This window comes from Oncorhynchus gorbuscha, unplaced genomic scaffold, assembly GCF_021184085.1.
Source record: "Oncorhynchus gorbuscha isolate QuinsamMale2020 ecotype Even-year unplaced genomic scaffold, OgorEven_v1.0 Un_scaffold_556, whole genome shotgun sequence".
NCBI classification, from domain to species: Eukaryota; Metazoa; Chordata; class Actinopteri; order Salmoniformes; family Salmonidae; genus Oncorhynchus; species Oncorhynchus gorbuscha.
In genome coordinates, this window is record NW_025745389.1 from 141,702 (window position 1) to 159,247 (window position 17,546).

General features: G+C 44.2%; 1 protein-coding gene across 2 annotated transcripts in view; it reads right to left on the reverse strand.

The window, feature by feature from the left end:
* The window catches only part of LOC124018667 (copine-8-like), a 74,879-nt gene extending 60,790 nt beyond the window's left edge, over nucleotides 1-14,089 (reverse strand). For both annotated transcript variants that reach the window (XR_006835655.1, XM_046334003.1), the window contains exon 1: nucleotides 13,938-14,089. Coding sequence is in view for 1 of the 2 variants with exons in the window: in XM_046334003.1 (XP_046189959.1) it covers nucleotides 13,938-14,032 (95 nt within the window). In the remaining variant the exon portion in view is untranslated. The remainder of the gene's footprint in view (nucleotides 1-13,937) is intronic.
* Between the last annotated feature and the right edge of the window lie 3,457 nt (nucleotides 14,090-17,546).

The following is a 17,546-nucleotide window of genomic DNA, read 5'->3' on the forward strand; positions in this document are numbered from 1 at the left end:
AGAAGCAAGAGTGCCTCGAACACCGGGATGACCAGCTAACTTGGCAGAGTGAGCCCACTGAAGAACAGCCAGACGAGTGGAAACAGGAACGAAAAGAAGGTTACTAGGACAAGCGCGTGGCGACGCAGTGTGCGTGAGTGCTTGCTTAACCTGTCTTTCAATTCCCCAGACTGTCAACCCGACAACACGCCCATAAGGAAGAATCCCCTCGGGATCAGTAGAAGCCACAGAAGAACTAAAAAGACGGGATAAGGCATCAGGCTTGGTGTTCTTGCTACCCGGACGGTAAGAAATCACAAACTCGAAACGAGCGAAAAACAACGCCCAACGAGCTTGACGAGCATTAAGTCGTTTGGCAGAACGGATGTACTCAAGGTTCTTATGGTCTGTCCAAACGACAAAAGGAACGGTCGCCCTCCAACCACTGTCGCCATTCGCCTAGGGCTAAGCGGATGGCGAGCAGTTCGCGGTTACCCACATCATAGTTGCGTTCAGATGGCGACAGGCGATGAGAAAAATAAGCGCAAGGATGAACCTTATCGTCAGACTGGAAGCGCTGGGATAGAATGGCTCCCACGCCTACCTCTGAAGCGTCAACCTCGACAATGAATTGTCTAGTGACGTCAGGAGTAACGAGGATAGGAGCGGACGTAAAACGTTCTTTTAGAAGACCAAAAGCTCCCTGGGCGGAACCGGACCACTTAAAACACGTCTTGACAGAAGTAAGAGCTGTGAGAGGGGCAGCAACTTGACCGAAATTACGAATGAAACGCCGATAGAAATTAGCGAAACCTAGAAAGCGCTGCAACTCGACACGTGACCTTGGAACGGGCCAATCACTGACAGCTTGGACCTTAGCGGAATCCATCTGAATGCCTTCAGCGGAAATAACGGAACCGAGAAAAGTAACGGAGGAGACATGAAAAGAGCACTTCTCAGCCTTCACGTAGAGACAATTCTCTAAAAGGCGCTGGAGAACACGTCGAACGTGCTGAACATGAATCTCGAGTGATGGTGAAAAAATCAGGATATCGTCAAGGTAGACAAAAACAAAGATGTTCAGCATGTCTCTCAGAACATCATTAACTAATGCCTGAAAAACAGCTGGCGCATTGGCGAGACCAAACGGCAGAACCCGGTACTCAAAATGCCCTAACGGAGTGTTAAACGCCGTTTTCCACTCGTCCCCCTCTCTGATGCGCACGAGATGGTAAGCGTTACGAAGGTCCAACTTAGTAAAGCACCTGGCTCCCTGCAGAATCTCGAAGGCTGATGACATAAGGGGAAGCGGATAACGATTCTTAACCGTTATGTCATTCAGCCCTCGATAATCCACGCAGGGGCGCAGAGTACCGTCCTTCTTCTTAACAAAAAAACCCCGCCCCGGCCGGAGAGGAAGAAGGCACTATGGTACCGGCGTCAAGAGACACAGACAAATAATCCTCGAGAGCCTTACGTTCGGGAGCCGACAGAGAGTATAGTCTACCCCGAGGAGGAGTGGTCCCCGGAAGGAGATCAATACTACAATCATACGACCGGTGAGGAGGAAGGGAGTTGGCTCGGGACCGACTGAAGACCGTGCGCAGATCATGATATTCCTCCGGCACTCCTGTCAAATCGCCAGGTTCCTCCTGAGAAGTGGGGACAGAAGAAATGGGAGGGATGGCAGACATTAAACACTTCACATGACAAGAAACGTTCCAGGATAGGATAGAATTACTAGACCAATTAATAGAAGGATTATGACATACTAGCCAGGGATGACCCAAAACAACAGGTGTAAAAGGTGAACGAAAAATCAAAAAATAAATAGTCTCACTGTGGTTACCAGATACTGTGAGGGTTAAAGGTAGTGTCTCAAATCTGATACTGGGAAGATGACTACCATCTAAGGCGAACATGGGCGTAGGCTTGTCTAACTGTCTGAAAGGAATGTCATGTTTCCGAGCCCATGCTTCGTCCATGAAACAACCCTCAGCCCCAGAGTCTATCAAGGCACTGCATGTAGCACCCGAACCGGTCCAGCGTAGATGGACCGACATAGTAGTACAGGATCTAGATGGAGAGACCTGAGTAGTAGCGCTCACCAGTAGCCCTCCGCTTACTGATGAGCTCTGGCTTTTACTGGACATGAATTGACAAAATGTCCATCAAATCCGCAATAGAGGCACAGGTGGTTGGTGATCCTCCGTTCCCTCTCCTTAGTCGAGATGCGAATACCTCCCAGCTGCATGGGCTCAGTCTCTGAGCCAGAGGAGGGAGATGGTTGCGATGCGGAGCAGGAAACACCGTTGACGCGAGCTCTCTTCCACAAGCTAGGTGACGAAGATCTACCCGTCGTTCTATGCGGATGGCGAGAGCAATCAAAGAGTCCACACTGGAAGGAACCTCCCGGGAGAGAATCTCATCTTTAACCACTGCGTGGAGTCCCTCCAGAAAACGAGCGAGCAGCGCCGGCTCGTTCCAGTCACTAGAGGCAGCAAGAGTGCGAAACTCTATAGAGTAATCCGTTATGGATCGATCACCTTGGCATAGGGAAGCCAGGGCCCTAGAAGCCTCCCTACCAAAAACTGAACGGTCAAAAACCCGAATCATCTCCTCTTTAAAGTTCTGGTAATTGTTTGAACAATCAGCCCTTGCCTCCCAGATAGCTGTGCCCCACTCTCGAGCCCGGCCAGTAAGGAGTGAAATGACGTAAGCAACCCGAGCTCTCTCTCTAGAGTATGTGTTGGGTTGGAGAGAGAACACAATATCACACTGGGTGAGAAAGGAGCGGCACTCCTTGGGCTGCCCGGAGTAGCAAGGTGGGTTATTAACCCTAGGTTCCGGAGGCTCGGCAGACCAGGAAGTAACAGGTGGCACGAGACGAAGACTCTGGAACTGTCCAGAGAGGTCGGAAACCTGAGCGGCCAGGTTCTCCATGGCATGACGAGCAGCAGACAATTCCTGCTCGTGTCTGCCGAGCATGGCTCCTTGGATCTCGACGGCAGTGTTACGAGCGTCTGTAGTCGCTGGGTCCATTCTTTGGGTCGGATCCTTCTGTTATGCAGGTGAATGAGGACCCAAAAGCGACTTGGCGAAAACAGAGTCTTTAATCCAGTTTAAGGAAATAGCAATACTCCTAGACAAATCGGAGCGGTAAATAAAGCATAAAAAAACAATTCCACTCGTAATCACGAGAACTGACTGGAGACTCGATAATAAACTGCAGGTTGCCTCGTGAAGGCACTTGACCGTAGCAGACTCAGACACCTGCTCACCACGCAGCATCTGAGGGAAACACGACACGACAGGGCGATACAAAGACACAGCACGGTGAACAATATAGAAGGATCCGACAGGACAGAAACGGAAAACAAGGGGAGAAATAGGGACTCTAATCAGGGGAAAAGATAGGGAACAGGTGTGGGAAGACTAAATGATTGATTAGGGGAATAGGAACAGCTGGGAGCAGGAACGGAACGATAGAGAGAAGAGAGAGAGAGAGGGAGAGAGAAAAAAAAGGGGAACGAACCTAAAAAGACCAGCAGGGGGAAAACGAACAGAAGGAAAAGCAAAATGACAAGACAATATAAGACAAAACATGACAGTTAGGATCACCACTTTATTTTAAGAATGTGAAATGTCAGAATAATAGTTGAGAGAATGATTGATTTCATTATTCTTCAATCGCATTCCCAGTGGGTCAGAAGTTTACATACACTCAAATAGTATTTGGTGGCATTGCCTTTAAATTGTTTAACTTTGGTCAAATGTTTTGAGTAGCCTTCCACGAGCTTCCCACAACAAGTTGGTGTAACTGGTGTAACTGGGTCAGGTTTGTAGGCCTCCTTGCTCGCATACGCTTTTTCAGTTCTGCCAAATTTTTTTCCAAAGGATCGAGATCAGTGCATTCTGATGGCCACTCCAATACCTTGACGTTGTTGTCCTTAAGCCATTTTGCCACAACTTTGGAAGTATGCTTGGGGTCATTGTCCATTTGGAAGACCCATTTGCAACCAAGCTTTAACTTCCTGACTGATGTCTGAGATGTCATTCAATATATCCACATCATTTTCCTCCTTATGATGCGATCTATTTTGTGAAGTGCCCCAGTCCCTCCTGCAGCAAAGCACGCCTACAACATGATGATACCACCCCCGTGCTTCACGGTTGGGAGGTTATTCTTCGGCTTGCAAGCCTCCCCCTTTTCCCTCCAAACATAACGATGGTCATTATGGCCCAACAGTTCTATTTTTGTTTCAGCAGACCAGAGGACATTTCTCCAAAAAGTATGATCTTTGTCCCCATGTGCAGTTGCAAAGCGTAGTCAGGCTTTTTTTATGGTGGTTTTGGAGCAGTGGCTTCTTCCTTGCTGAGTGGCCTTTCAGATTATGTCGATATAGATTATGTTGACTTGTTTAACTGTGGATATACAGTCGTGGCCAAAAGTTGAGAATGACATAAATATTCATTTTAACAAAGTCTGCTGCCTCAGTTTATTTGATGGCAATTTGCATGTACTCCTGAATGTTATGAAAAGTGAGCCGATGAATTGCAATTATTTGCAAAGTCCCCCATTGCCATGCAAATTAACTGAATCACCAAAAAACATTTCCTGCATTTCAGCCCTGCCACAAAAGAACCAGCTGACATCATGTCAGTGATTCTCTCGTTATCACAGGTGTGAGTGTTGACAAGGACAAGGCTGGAGATCACTCTGTCATGCTGATTTAGTTCAAATAACAGACTGGAAGCTTCAAAAGGAGGGTGGTGCTTGGAATCATTGTTCTTCCTCTGTCAATCATGGTTACCTGCAAGGAAACACGTGCCATCATCATTGCTTTGCACAAAAAGGGCTTCACAGACAAGGATGTTGCTGCCAGTAAGATTGCATCTAAATCAACCATTTATCAGATCATCAAGAACTTCAAGGAGAGCGGTTCAATTGTTGTGAAGAAGGCTTCAGGGCACCCAAGAAAGTCCAGCAAGCGCCAGGACCGTCTCCTAAAATTGATTCAGCTGCGGGATCGGGGAACCACCAGTACAGAGCTTGCTCAGGAATGGCAGCAGGTAGGTGTGAGTGCATCTGCACACACAGTGAGGCAAAGACTTTTGAAGGATGGCCTGGTGTCAAGAAGGGCAGCAAAGAAGCCACTTCTCTCCAGGAAAAACATCAGGGATAGACTGATATTCTGCAAAAGGTACAGGGATAGGACTACTGAGGACTGGGGTAAAGTCATTTTCTCTGATGAATACCCTTTCCGATTGTTCGGGGCATCCGGAAAAAAGCTTGTCCGGAGAAGACAAGTTGAGCGCTTCCATCAGTCCTGTGTCATGCAAACAGTAAAGGATCCTGAGACCATTCATGTGTGGGGTTGCTTCTCAGCCAAGGGAGTGGGCTCACTCACAATTTTGCCTAAGAACACAGCTATGAATAAAGAACGGTACCAACACATCCTCCGAGAGCAACTTCTCCCAACCATCCAGGAACAGTTTGGTGACGAACAATGCCTTTTCCAGCATGATGGAGCACCTTGCCATAAGGCAAAAGTGATATCTAAGTGGCTCGGGGAACAAAACATCGATATTTTGGGTCCATGGCCAGGAAACTCCCCAGACCTTTATACCATTGAGAACTTGTGGTCCATCCTCAAGAGGCGGGTGGACAAACAAAAACCCAGAAATTCTGACAAACTCCAAGCATTGATTATGTAAGAATGGGCTGCCATCAGTCAGGATGTGGCCCAGAAGTTAATTGACAGCATGTCAGGGCGGATTGCAGAGGTCTTGAAAAAGAAGGGTCAACACTGCAAATATTGACTGTTTGCATCAACTTCATGTAATTGTCAATAAAAGCCTTTGACACTTATGAAATACTTGTAATTATACTTCAGTATTCCATAGTAACATCTGACAAAAATACAGTGCCTTGCGAAAGTATTCGGTCCCCTTGAACTTTGCGACCTTTTGCCACATTTCAGTCTTCAAACATAAAGATATAAAACTGTATTTTTTTGTGAAGAATCAACAACAAGTGGGACACAATCATGAAGTGGAACGACATTTATTGGATATTTCAAACTTTTTTAACAAATCAAAAACTGAAACATTGGGCGTGCAAAATTATTCAGCCCCCCTTAAGTTAATACTTTGTAGCGCCACCTTTTACTGCGATTACAGCTGTAAGTCGCTTGGGGTATGTCTCTATCAGTTTTGCACATCGAGAGACTGACATTTTTTTTCCCATTCCTCCTTGCAAAACAGCTCGAGCTCAGTGAGGTTGGTTGGATGGAGAGCATTTGTGAACTTGCTCTGAGAGTCCAAACGGTGCCTTGAGTCAAATTCAAGCAGAATGTCATGTGCCTTTTACAGAGGTTCTCTCATCTCCGCACTGTCAGATTGACCATCGGATTCTTGGTCATCTCCCTAACCAAGCCCCCCCACCTCCAACAGATTTTCACGTGAACATTCTAAAATCTGCATATAAAACAATATGAGCATTTCATGGTTTGGGCACCAGACAACGTGACCGAGAATACATTTACAGGACATTAATATGAATTCAGATCTGACTTAGTACAGCCAGCACTATCAAACTAGGGATATTGGCAAAATGAGCAGCATTTACATGTCCCGAAAAACAGCCTATAACAAATGACAAAAAACATAGTCCTTGTGTTTCAATGTGTAGCATATGCTAAACTTCATAGCCTATATCTTTTATAGTTTTTTTATGCTACTTTCCTAAAACAATGATTGTCCACCTCGCGGCTCACCTGTGGGAGATTTGAGCACTAAATGCATCAGGGCATTGCATGTATAGGCCTTTAGGCTCAGGTATCTACTGTTTGATATTAGAGAAGCTTAGGCCTATCCCAAGAGAAAGAAATGCATGTCACCAGCATATCTCAACATCAGATAGCTACTGCGTCTGCTATACAGATGTAGACTTGCAGAAGGAGGTTCATTTGTTCATGTTCAATCACAGTATTTTGTATAAAGACGAGCATAATATTGCTAGATCACAAGGCGTAACTCTGGTAGGCCTTAAAGCATCCTGCCTCGCCTCAAGTTCAACTGTTGGGAGTCAGTTTGAGTGCTGGTGCACACGGCCTTCATATCACAGGCTTGCAGTAGCTAAAGTTTAATAATAGCCACACCAAACCTTCACAAAAGCTTCTAAACTTCATTAAGGTAATATCAAAAGTAAATCAAACAATTGTTTATAGGGACTATAAGTGCAGGCTATTATATTGTGACAAACACAGCATTACAAACTGTGAAGGACCTCGGCGTTACTCTGGACCATGATTTCTCTTTTGACGAACATATCAAGAATGTTTCAAGGACAGCTTTTTTGCATCTACGTAACATTGCAACAACCAGAAATGTTCTGTCAAAAATAAAAAAATATGAATCCATGCTTTTGTCACTTCTAGGTTAGACTACTGCAATGCTCTACTTTCCGGCTACCCAGATAAAGCACTAAATAAACTTCAATTAGTGCTAAATACAGCTGCTAGAATCCTGACTAGAACCAAAACATTTGATCATATTACTCCAGTACTAGCCTCCCTACACTGGCTTCCTGTTAAGGCAAGGGCTGATTTCAAGGTTTTACTGCTAACCTACAAAGCATTACATGAGCTTGCTTCTACCTATCTTTCCAATTTGATCCTGCCCTACATACCTATACATATGCTACGGTCACAAGACACAGGCCTCCTAATTGTCCCTAGAATTTCTAAGCAAACAGCTGAAGGCAGGGCTTTCTTCTATAGAGCTCCATTTTTATGGAATGGTCTGCCTACCCATGTGAGAGACGCAGACTCGGTCTCAACCTTTAAGTCTTTACTGAAGACACATCTCTTCAGTAGGTCATATGATTGAGTGTAGTCTGGCCCAGGAGTGTGAAGGTGAACGGAAAGGAACTGGAGCAACGAACAGCCCTTGCTGTCTCTGCCTGGCCGGTTCCCCTCTTTCCACTGGAATTCTCTGCCTCTAACCCTATTACAGGGGCTGAGTCACTGGCTTACTGGTGCTCTTCCATGCCGTCCCTAGGAGGGGTGAGTCACTTGAGTGTTTGAGTCACTGACGTGGTCTTCCTGTCTGGGTTGGCGCCCCCCCCTTGGGTTCTTTGTGGGCTATACTCGGCCTTGTCTCAGGACGGTAAGTTGGTGGTTGAAAATATCCCTCTATTGGTGTGGGGGCTGTGCTTTGGCAAGTGGGTGGGGTTATATCCTGCCTGTTTGGCCCTGTCTGGGGATATCATCGGATGGGGTCACAGTGTCTCCTGACCCCTCCTGTCTCAGCCTCCAGTATTTATGCTGCAATAGTTTATGTGTCGGGGGGCTAGGGTCAGTTTGTTATATCTGGAGTACTTCTCCTGTCTTATCCGGTGTCCTGTGTGAATTTAAGTATGCTCTCTCCAATTCTCTCTTTCTTTCTTTCTTTCTTTCTTTCTTTCTTTCTTTCTTTCTTTCTCTCTCTCTCGGAGGACCTGAGCCCTAGGTCCATGCCTCAGGACTACCTGGCATGATGAATCCTTGCTGTCCCCAGTCCACCTGGCCGTGCTGCTGCACCAGTTTCAACTGTTCTGCCTGCGGCTATGGAACCCTGACCTGTTCACTGGACATGCTACCTGTCCCAGACTTGCTGTTTTCAACTCTCTAGAGACAGGAGCGGCAGAGATAATCTCAATGATCGGCTATGAAAAGCTAACTGACATTTACTCCTGAGGTGCTGACCTGTTGCACCCTCGACAACTACTGTGATTATTATTATTTGACCATGCTGGTCATTTAGGAACATTTGAACATCTTGGTCATGTTCTGTTATAATCTCCACCCGGCACAGCCAGAAGAGGACTGGCCACCCCTCATAGCCTGGTTCCTCTCTAGGTTTCTTCCCTGGTTTTGGCCTTTCTGGGGAGTTTTTCCTAACCACCGTGCTTCTACACCTGCATTACTTGCTGTTTGGGGTTTTAGGCTGGGTTTCTGTACAGCACTTTGAGATATCAGCTGATGTACGAAGGGCTATATAAATCAATTTGATTTGAGATCCTTTGTTCATGACAGAAAATGATTTCACAAACCCATTCCTTTTTCCACACAACTTCATCTAAGGATGTAGAGTGGATGTCTTGAAAACAGCATATGCTATATTCCTTTTCTTTTAACCATGTAAAGACTGATCGTTTTTTATAATCTGCCAAACCGTTACAATTATAACTAGCTATACTTAGTTCACCCCTTACCATAACTAGATACTATTCTCAGGCTAAAGTGACCATAAATAGTGCTTGTAAAGTTATTGCCATCAGAGGTATTATGAAGGTCAAAACTAGAGCTTTCAAATGTCTGATATTTAGAATTCAAGCAATAGGTTTTAGCAATATTTGTTTTATTCCCTTGCCTGTTTGCCTGTGAGCCAATGCCACAGATGTTAGAAAGTGGAGACAAATGATGTGTGTAACAAATCTGAGTATGTTGATGTGTTTGATATTGGATATGATATGAGAGTGTGTATGATGTCTGTATAAGAGTAAGACTATAATGTGTGATGTCCAAATAAATAATAACTCTGCCAATTTGCATGTTTGAGTGTCTGCGTGTGTAACATGTAGTGCATATAGACTTAATATTCATAATTGTAATCCATATCGTATCACCATCATAGTCACATCATAATTACCTTTAACAAAATTGAAAAACACATCCCAGCATTTCCATAGCAATTGACGTTTCACATGATCATGAAAGAGACCTTGCATTACTCTAGAGACGGCTTCACTACAGTACAAATGTATTCCGTACAATATGTTATTATTCCCCAATGCCCCATTCTGATATCTTCCCCTTGCTTGTTGTAAACATATATAAACTTGTAGACAAATACATAAAAAAAGATAGACTAACAATAAACACATTCAATTATAAAAGAGTTCTAGACAATAAGAGAGGGAGAGAAGAGAAAAGAGAGAAAGTGAGAGAAGAGAGCAAAATCAGGTGTGTGTGTATGTATAAGTCTGTATGTGTAAGCAACCATGTAGTTGAGTACGTGTGTGTTCATATCCACTTCATAATGTTCAGATATTTTAAACAGTTCCCATACATTCTTTTTTTCGTAACCTGAAGTCCCTGTAGAATTTAGTACAGCCACAGTATTATGGAGCCGTCTATCTATAAAGAGTTTGTCCACAATGATAAAGGCACGCCTACCATCCATCCTTTGTTGTCTTGGTGCCGGATACAGTCTCTTACAACGTTCATCTCCTTGGGAAATTGGTAATTGAGACCGAATATGGTCCCTTTAAGCTCCCTTCCTCTGCTTTTGATCAGCTCCTTTTGTTGGTAGTGTTCAAATTTTGCGATGATCGGTCGGGGACCCTTGGTCTTGTCGTTCCGAGCTCCAAGTCTGTGTACCCGGTGGAAAGCCACCTTGTTTACAGTCTCTATAGGAAGTTTCAATGCGGATTTCATGAATTCTCTGATCGCACCCTCCGGATTATTGGATGCGTCCTTTTCACGCATGCCACGACTTTGTATGTCTAGTAGAGTGTACTTCATCACCCTGTTTCCCTGAGTTGACAATCCATGTTGGGATCGTGTATTTTTACCTTGGCTGTGAGTGTCTTGTTTTTCTCTTTGGAGCTTGAGAATGTCACTCTGGCTGAACTCCTAACTCCACCCTCAGCCCTGCTACCTTCTCACACAACTTGTCCATTGTTGCGTGGATTCCAGCCAGAGCACTATACACTACCTCAATGGTAAGTAAATCGTCCGTGTCTGTAGATGAATCTGTTTTTATTTTTTTTGAGTCGAGTTAAAGTTATTTTGTGAAGTGGTCGTATCTTTCCACGAAGGAGTATGGTGTTCCTCCATAGCGTCAAGCTGTTGGTACTCGTCGATGTCCCTCAGGATCTGCTTGGTATTCAGATTAGCTCTATACTGCAACCAGTTGTTTTATGAAAAATAACAATGAGTCTTTCCCACGACGACGACAGGTGTCTGTAGTACTCGCGGAATCCACGCAACAACAAAAAAGGAACAGAAACTTGCCGTAAAGGCTAACCGCTTTATGGAATCCTTAGTAACAAAACTTCAGTTCAGATTAAAATCGATTTAATGAGAAAGTTTTCATGTAAATAACAAACGGAGTGTAGAGAGTACAGTGTCCTGTTGCGCTATCTGATGACGTCTCTCTCTCTCTCGTAACGTAACGTCAAATCAAATCCCAAGGGAGATCCTTGTGCATTTTCCCATCAGAGTTGTGTTTCCATCAAATTGACTCGTTGCAGATTAATGTCTGTGTGTAAATGCGCAGTGAAAATAATTTGAGGTTAAATTCATGTGTACCGAATAAAAAACAGAAATGAAATGGGTTTCCATCGCATTTTCAACTCTAGGCCTACCGATGTTTTTTTCTCACAAATAAATGTTGCATTGATATAGCGAATGTGTCCACTCTGGTATTGGCACGTGTGCTCCAGCCAACAGCTCGCAGATACGTATCTGATTACTACGGACAAAAGTGAGATTATTTGTATTTGTCAAATGCCAGCCAAGCATCCATCATCATGTCACAAGAATATGACCCTCCATATTAGTTGAAAAAAGCATAACGCTCATCACTGTGTACTTTCGTCACTCTGTGAAGTCATCATCATTTATTTAATCTGTTGCCCAATAAACTGCATGCAACTCCGTGATGGCGTAACATTTTTTATCCAACGTGTACTGTAGGCTACTGTACTGCATGAAAAGGTTGGATGGAAACCTGGTTAATGTCAAGCCATTTTGAGGATGCTGGAATTATATTTTGGATGAACGCGCGCATGCCTACAGGAGATTTTTGAAGTAGCCTAATCAGATTAAAACATTGTGACTGGTTGTGTTTATGCAAGTAAACACAGGTAATACATTTTAAAAGTTAAATTATAAATATTTAGGCTATATTGAAGCATTAGGTTCTAGGTGAGCGAGGAATAGCCACTCGGATTGGAGGAGGCAGAGTGCGTGTTACGCTTTCCTGAATGGCCCTGCCCGGAGGGAGCGTATGTGGCGACATTATTATAGGACGACTTTGAAGAATGATGATCTGAAACAGGCAGCGCATTCTGTATCAGAGGTTTAAAAATGTATATTTAAAAAATACAGCCAGACTGGCCTGTTACTGTGCCTTTCTAGACCGTATAAACTGTTGAGAGTGGACCCACAACGGATCCAAATCGAATTAAACATTCAAATCACAGGGCTTTTGCGCCGTCATTCAAATGACATATTCACTGCAGCCTATAGTAGAATTTTGTACTCAATTGAAAACAATAATGCAATTATGAATTCTATAGTCTAGGTAGGATAACTGTATTGTCCCGAAACAAGATCAATAGCGGAGCTTTCTGAGCTGTGTGTTTCATGTCTTCACTGTTCTTTCATGCCCAATGATGCACCTGGCCTGTCCATTGCCTATAATCTATTCCCATTTGTTCTTGTCAATTATTTTTGAAAATTGATGCAGCTTTGAATGCCTTTATTTGTAGTATGATTGCTAGCCAACTACCACTATTGTCACTATGAATGGTGGATAGAGGAGAGAATCGACAGCTAGACTGATAGACTTTACAGACCTGTGGTGCTTAAGCAATAGGGCACGAGGGTGTGTGGTATATGGCCAATATACCATGGGGGCTGTTATTTTGCACGACGCATGGCGGAGTGCCTGGACACAGCCCTTAGTCGTAAACCCCAGAGGTGCCTTATTGCTATTATAATCTGTTTACCAACATAATTAGAGCAGAACAAATAAATATGTTGTCATACCCGTGGTGTACGGTCTGATATACCATGGCTGTCAGGCAATCCGCATTGGCTGACGACCCAGTTTATAATTAAAGTTAGCACATGGAAAATCGTAGTGCACAAGGGAAGTACCAAAACACCTTGATATAGGGGAGGCGCATGCAAGCAGATGAGGAAATGTGGCTAGGATGGAAGAAATTATATATCCTATAAAACCTGCAAAATAATGTTAACCAGGAAAACGCACTAACATCCACTGTGCCCAATCAAATTAAATAAAACACACAACCCTCCCCAAATTAAAAAAAAGATTGACAACTCTCCCCTCCAGTAAATTGCGATCTGGCTCTTAATCAAAGAAGCTGTAATTGCGATTATCGGAGATTGAGCATCATTGACGCAGACAGTGACTGAATCGGAATTCCAACCTTCAGCACCACAATCTCAGGTGTGCACCGACACCGCACTGAGCGACTCCACGTCTCTCCCTCTCTCTGTGTGTTAAATGATCTCCACATTGAGTGTTGTGACTGACTGAGACCGACCAGTCGCGGGAGCATCAGCTCTCTCTGGTAGAAGGAACTCCGCGGAGACCCCAGTCTTACAGAGGCGCGTGGCTCTTACGCAACACGGGAGCCAGAGCCAGCCAGCTGCTGCTCTCTACTATAGTTGTATCAAGTCACATTTAATTTAAGATGATAAAGCATTCATCAATTCTCTCAGCAGCATCCATTTTTCTGGACGGAAGTTTGTTTAGTTAATTAAGTGGAGCGGAGCCCAAAAGGGAGCGTGAGCTGTCATGTTAGGAAACACTAATAGCACGCACATTGTTCCACCGTCATAAACTTCATTTAAACATCCCTCAAATGTAGACTAACCGTGATTGATAAGCTAAAGCAATGGACCATCATGATAATGGTAATATTTAATTCAATCAAAATTTATAGATTAAATGCTATTTTTGTAGCCTAATGGGCTATGTCTGTTTTCTGGCCAAATCCCCAAAATAAAGAATTAATGCGAGAATGCTTGACTAAATTCGGACTAAACCATTTATATTTAGCAGTTCACCAAACATATCCACCGTTCTCCACAATCTTAGCCTATACCAGAAGCATTCTGTCACTCAATTGACATCAGTGCCCCTCTACTCACCTACATGACACCGTGAGCTCAACTCTGGTGGCGGGAATGGCAGCGGTGAACGGGTCAAAGTCTCCAATACACGCCATATTCATGAAGCTACTCATCGTCGAAATCTCCCGTTAAACGGGCCTTCTTCGGTCGCATGAAAGAAAGAAACCGTTAAAAACGGTGCGCTGCTTAGGGTCGCTGTTGCATGAGGCTTCGGGAGGCGTGTCGCTCAGCCAGCTGCAAGAGGAGCGTCGCCCATAACAGCCCAGCGTCATGTGTAACCGTTGGGAGATTCAGCTCGTGCTAGTATGCAGAGTTGAGAGCGAGGTATAGACCCAGGCTAATATGGGTGATAGTGCTGAGGGCGCGACGCCCGGGATGAGTGCATCCAAGACATGTGCAGATCTCAGCTTTGGGAAATGTTACACAATTACAAAAATAAAGAATCAAACACGATAACACATTATAGTTTAAGGCCTAGTCTGTGCTGATGCTTTTAGGGAACCATTGCAATTAGCAAATGCTTTATTGCATACATGAAGTCTAACCAATTAAGGGATTTGTAGCCCAATTAACAGGCTAAATCATTGTAATGCCTGTGCTTTGAAAATCTATTGAATGACAATTTATTGACAATCTATTGAATTGAGCAAATGGAATGGCAAAAAAATAGCAACCATGTGTTTGATGTATTTGATATCATTCCACCTGGTAAACTCAAGCCATTACCACGAGCATGTCCTCCCCAATTAAGATGCCACCAGCCTCCTGTGGTGCAAATGAATAATGATATCTTCGAGGAACTCATTTCTGTGACAATACAAAGGCATCATGGCCCACCTGCTTTTCAATGCACTGGCATGCTAGCGAATTCCTGACTTTTCCAAACAAACCACAATTTGCTCTCAGACATTGGGTGTCCTGTGTCTACCTGGTTTCGTCTCAAATTAGTCTTTATCAGCTTGTTTAAATCATATTGTACACATAGTTAACCGTTTGCTTGGGTTTTGACAGTGATGAGAAGCTGCCTTTATACAGGCAGTGCAATTTTATATTTTGTCCCTATTTGGTCTTTTGACCAATCAGATCAGCTTTGAAAAAGCTAGCAGATGTTAATGCGAGTGTAGCGAAATGCTTCTAATTCCGACAGTGCAGTAATATCTAACAAGTAATCTAACAATTCCCCAACAACTACCTAATACACACAAATCTGAAGGGATGGAATAAGTATGTATAAATATGTACATATAAATATATGGATGAGCGATGGCCAAGAGTGTGCAAGATGCAATAGATGGTATAAGGTACAGTATATGAGAGGAAGAATATAAGATATGTTAACATTATTAAAGTGGCATTGTTTAAAGTGGCCAGTGATTTGAATCTCTATGTAGGCAGCAGCCTCTCTGAGTTAGTAATTGCTGTTTAGCAGTCTGATGGCCTTGCGATGGAAGCTGTTTTTCAGACTCTTGGTCCCAGCTTTGATGCACCTGTACTGACCCTGCCTTCTGGATGGTAGCGGGGTGAACAGGCAGTGGCTTGGGTGGTTGGTAATGATGCAGATGGCGCAAAGAGACCACCTGAGAAATTTCCTCTATTAAGTGAATGATTTCTCTACCAGATGCAGCAGCCCAATGAGCTAAAATATGAACAGCTGCGTCAAATTAGATTAGACACTGAACAAAAAGCTTATTTATCTCAAATGTTCAGCACAAATTTGTTTACATCCCTGTTAGTGAGCATTTCTCCTTTGCAAAGATCATCCATCCACCTGACAGGTGTGGCATATCAAGAAGCTGATTAAACAGCATGATCATTACATAGGTGTACCTTGTGCTGGGGACAATAAAAGGTCCCTCTAAAATGTGCAGTTTTGTCACACATTGCCACAGATGTTCCAATTTTTGAAGGAGCATGCAATTGGCATGCTGACTGCAGGAATGTCCACTGGAGCTGTTGCCAGAGAATTGAATGTTAATTTCTCCAGCAAAAGCCACATCCAACGTCATTTTAGAGATTTTGGCAGTACGTCCATCGAGCCTCACAACTGCAGACCACATGTAACCACGATAGCCCAGGATCTCCACATCCGGCTTCTTCACCTGAGGGATCGTCTGAGACCAGCTAACCAGAGAACTGACGTAACTGAGTTGTTTGTCTGTAAAACCTTTTGGAGGGAAAAACTCATTCTGATTGGCTAGGTCTGGCTCCCCAGTGGGTGGGCATATGCCCTCCCAAGCCCACCCATGCCTGCACCCATTTAAATTGACTGATGTCCTTACACCCCAGCCATCCTACAATCTAAGCTTGATGCCCTCAATCTCACACAAATGATCAATGAACCTACCAGGTACTACCCCAAAGCCGTAAACACGGGCACCCTCATAGATATCATCCTAACCAACTTGCCCTCTAAATACACCTCTGCTGTTTTCAACCAAGATCTCAGCGATCACTGCCTCATTGCCTGCATCCGTAATGGGTCAGCGGTCAAACGACCTCCACTCATCACTATCAAACGCTCCCTGAAACACTTCAGCGAGCAGGCCTTTCTAATCGACCTGGCCAGGGGGACATTGGAAGGATATTGATCTCATCCAGTCAGTAGAGGATGCCTGGTTATTTAAAAAGCATGCCCCATTCAATAAATTTAGAACCAGGAACAGATATAGCCCTTGGTTCTCTCCAGACCTGACTGCCCTTGACCAACACAGAAACATCATATGGCGTACTGCATTAGCATCGAACAGCCCCCGTGATATGCAACTTTTCAGGGAAGCTAGAAACAAATATACACAGGCAGTTAGAAAAGCCAAGGCTAGCTTTTTCAAGCAGAAATTTGCTTTCTGCAACACAAACTCAAAGAAGTTCGGGGGCATAGTAAAGTCCATGGAGAATAAGAACACTTCCTCCCAGCTGCCCACTGCACTGAGGATAGGAAACACTGTCACCATGGATAAAACCACGATAATTGAGATTTTCAATAAGCATTTTTCTACGGCTGGCCATGCTTTCCGCCTGGCTAACCCTACCCCGGTCAACAGCACTGCACCCCCCACAGCAACTCTCCCAAGACTTCCCCATTTCTCTTTCTCCCAAATCCAGTCAGCTGATGTTCTGAAAGAGCTGCACAATCTGGACCCCTACAAATTAGCCGGGCTGGACAATCTGGACCCTTTCTTTCTAAACTTATCTGCCAAAATTGTTGCAACCCCTATTACTAGCCTGTTCAACCTCTCTTTCGTGTCATCTGAGATTCCCAAAGATGGGAAAGCAGCTGAGGTCATCCCCCTCTTCAATGTGGGGGACACTCTTGCCCCAAACTGCTACAGACCTATATCTATCCTACCCTGCCTTTCTAAGGTCTTCGAATGCCAAGTCAACAAACAGATTATCGACCATTTCGAATCCCACCATACCTTCTCTGCTATGCAATCTGGTTTCAGAGCTGGTCATGGGTGCACCGCAGCTACACTCAAGGTCCTAAACAATATCTTAACCGCCATTGATAAGAAACAATACTGTGCAGCCGTATTCATTGACCTGGCCAAGGCTTTCGACTCTGTCAATCACCACGTCCTCATTGGCAGACTCGATAGCCTTGGTTTCTCAAATGATTGCCTCGCCTGG